At 49.7% G+C, this 2,500-nt stretch overlaps 1 protein-coding gene across 1 annotated transcript in view; it reads left to right on the top strand.

The window, feature by feature from the left end:
* The window catches only part of LOC106590479 (ribosomal protein S6 kinase alpha-3), a 57,126-nt gene that overhangs the window by 35,806 nt on the left and 18,820 nt on the right, over positions 1 to 2,500 (top strand). Inside the window, exons 7-14 of the mRNA XM_045710582.2 lie at positions 257 to 363; positions 449 to 486; positions 612 to 754; positions 905 to 975; positions 1,643 to 1,731; positions 1,855 to 1,919; positions 2,009 to 2,111; positions 2,245 to 2,357. Of these exons, the coding sequence (XP_045566538.1) occupies positions 257 to 363; positions 449 to 486; positions 612 to 754; positions 905 to 975; positions 1,643 to 1,731; positions 1,855 to 1,919; positions 2,009 to 2,111; positions 2,245 to 2,357 (729 nt within the window). The remainder of the gene's footprint in view (positions 1 to 256; positions 364 to 448; positions 487 to 611; positions 755 to 904; positions 976 to 1,642; positions 1,732 to 1,854; positions 1,920 to 2,008; positions 2,112 to 2,244; positions 2,358 to 2,500) is intronic.

Below are 2,500 nucleotides of genomic sequence, written 5' to 3' on the forward strand. Positions count from 1 at the left end.
GCGTGTGTGTTGGTGTGGCGTGTGTGTGTGTTGGTGTGTGTTGGTGTGGCGTGTGTGTTGGTGTGGCGTGTGTCTGTGTTGGTGTGTGTTGGTGTGGCGTGTGTGTTGGTGTGTCGTGTGTATTGGTGTGGCGTGTGTCTGTGTTGGTGTGTGTTGGTGTGGCGTGTGTGTTGGTGTGGCGTGTGTGTTGGTGTGGCGTGTGTGTTGGTGTGGTGTGTGTGTGTGTCTCACCTTCCCCTCTCCTCTCTGTGTGTAGGTGATGTTCACAGAGGAGGATGTGAAGTTCTACCTGGCAGAGTTGGCCCTGGCCCTGGACCACCTCCACAGCCTGGGCATCATCTACAGAGACCTCAAACCTGAGAAGTACATACACACGCACGCATGCACGCATATACGCACGCACGCATGCACGGTATCTTTGTCTAAAGATCCATTTCTGTCTTTTCAGCATTCTGCTGGACGAGGAGGGGCACATTAAGCTGACGGGTGAGTAATATCAGACCTGTGTGTGTTTTGTTTATCTATTTGAATGTGTCTATTCTCACTGCAGACGGTATGTCCTGAGAACAAAGCTTACTCGTGTGTTCATGTGTGTTGATGTGTGTGTGTAGACTTCGGCCTCAGTAAGGAGTCTATAGACCATGAGAACAAGGCCTATTCCTTCTGTGGGACGGTGGAGTACATGGCTCCAGAGGTGGTCAACAGGAGAGGCCACACCACCAGCGCTGATTGGTGGTCCTACGGCGTGCTCATGGTGAGAGGGGCGGGGCCACACACCTTATATGGTTTATTTACCTGTTCCTTATTTGTGTTGTGTTACAGGTTGTAGTTAGGTTGTCGTTAGGTTGTAGTTGGGTTGGTTGGTAGGTTGTGTGAAACTCTTTTTCTCTTCATCCTCTGGCAGTTTGAGATGCTGACCGGAACGCTACCATTCCAGGGGAAAGACCGCAAGGAAACCATGGCCATGATCCTCAAGTGAGTCTCTTCCACCAGGTCAAACACTTGATCTTTTTTCATCTCACTGGAGTAATGTGTTTACAAGACTGTGTTTGTTCTATGCTGAGGCAGCTCAGGGATTAATATCAGAGCTAGTACCACTCAGCAGGAGGCCATTATGGATGGACAGACTAGAAGAGGGATAGAAGCAGGTCAATGGACATAGCTAAGTGGGCTGTTAGATGTTGATGACAGAAAGGGGGGAGATATAGGGAGGGTATGAGAGAGGAGGAGAGAGGGAGGGGGAAGAGGGGAGAGATGGGGAGAGAGAGAGAGAGAGAGAGAGAGAGAGAGAGAGAGAGGAGGGGAGGGGAGGGTGGAAGAGGGGAGAGATGGAGAGAAAGAGGGGGGGTAAAGAAGGAGAGAGATGGAATGGTAAAGAGAGGAAGGGTGCAGGAAAGAGCAAAAGAGATGGGATGGGCTCTCTCTAGACTGCTGAGATGGTTTCTGTTAAACGCTGAGTTAGTTTCCTGTGTGTGTTACTGATACTGGGTGTCTGGACTTCAGCATTCAGTCAGATTGAATACAGGTTGATATATGACGACTGTGTCAATATCTGCACTGTCTCATGTTCTCTATTGTCCCTCTATCACTGCCTTCCCTTCTGCATTCCTTCCGTTCTTTCTTTACCTCTCTCTCTCCTCAGGGCTAAGTTGGGGATGCCACAGTTTTTGAGTTCCGAAGCCCAGAGTCTCCTGAGGAACCTTTTCAAACGCAACCCTACTAACAGGCTAGGTAACACAACCTGATCTTAGGTCAGGGTTAAGATTTCCCCCTAATGGTTAATGTTAGGATTGAGGGAGGTAATCTGATCCCAGATCTGTGCTGAAGTGTAACTTGTCGTTCTGTTCTCTGTAGGGGCCGGCCCAGACGGAGTGGAGGAGATTAAAAGACATCACTTCTACTGCACCATAGACTGGAATGTGAGTGATGAGATGTCTCTTCTCACTGTGTTTCAGAGGCTGTAGAGTCAGTATATACCATATCATGTGTTCTCTATCTCTGTGTGTAGAAACTGTTCCGTAGAGAGCTCCACCCTCCCTTCAAACCTGCTACGGGCCGACCTGACGACACCTTCTATTTCGACCCAGAGTTCACCGCTAAAACACCCAAAGGTACACACACAGGCACACACACACGCAAACACATGCACACACACGCGCTTGCGTGCGCACACACACGTCTCTCTATCCATCCATGCGTCAATTACTCTTTGATCTTTTGACGTTCAACCCCTTGTGTGTGTAGATTCCCCGGGGGTTCCGCCCAGTGCCAACGCCCACCAGCTGTTCCGAGGATTCAGCTTTGTAGCCATTACATCAGAGGAGGAGACACAACCAGTACAGACTACTGTAGTACAGGTACACACACACACACACACACACACACACACACACACACACACAGACACACACAGACACACACACACACACACTCACACACACACTCACACACACACACACACACACACACACACACACACACACACACACACACACACACA

Source organism: Salmo salar, chromosome 29 (genome assembly GCF_965601325.2).
Source record: "Salmo salar chromosome 29, fSalSal1, whole genome shotgun sequence".
NCBI classification, from domain to species: domain Eukaryota; kingdom Metazoa; phylum Chordata; class Actinopteri; order Salmoniformes; family Salmonidae; genus Salmo; species Salmo salar.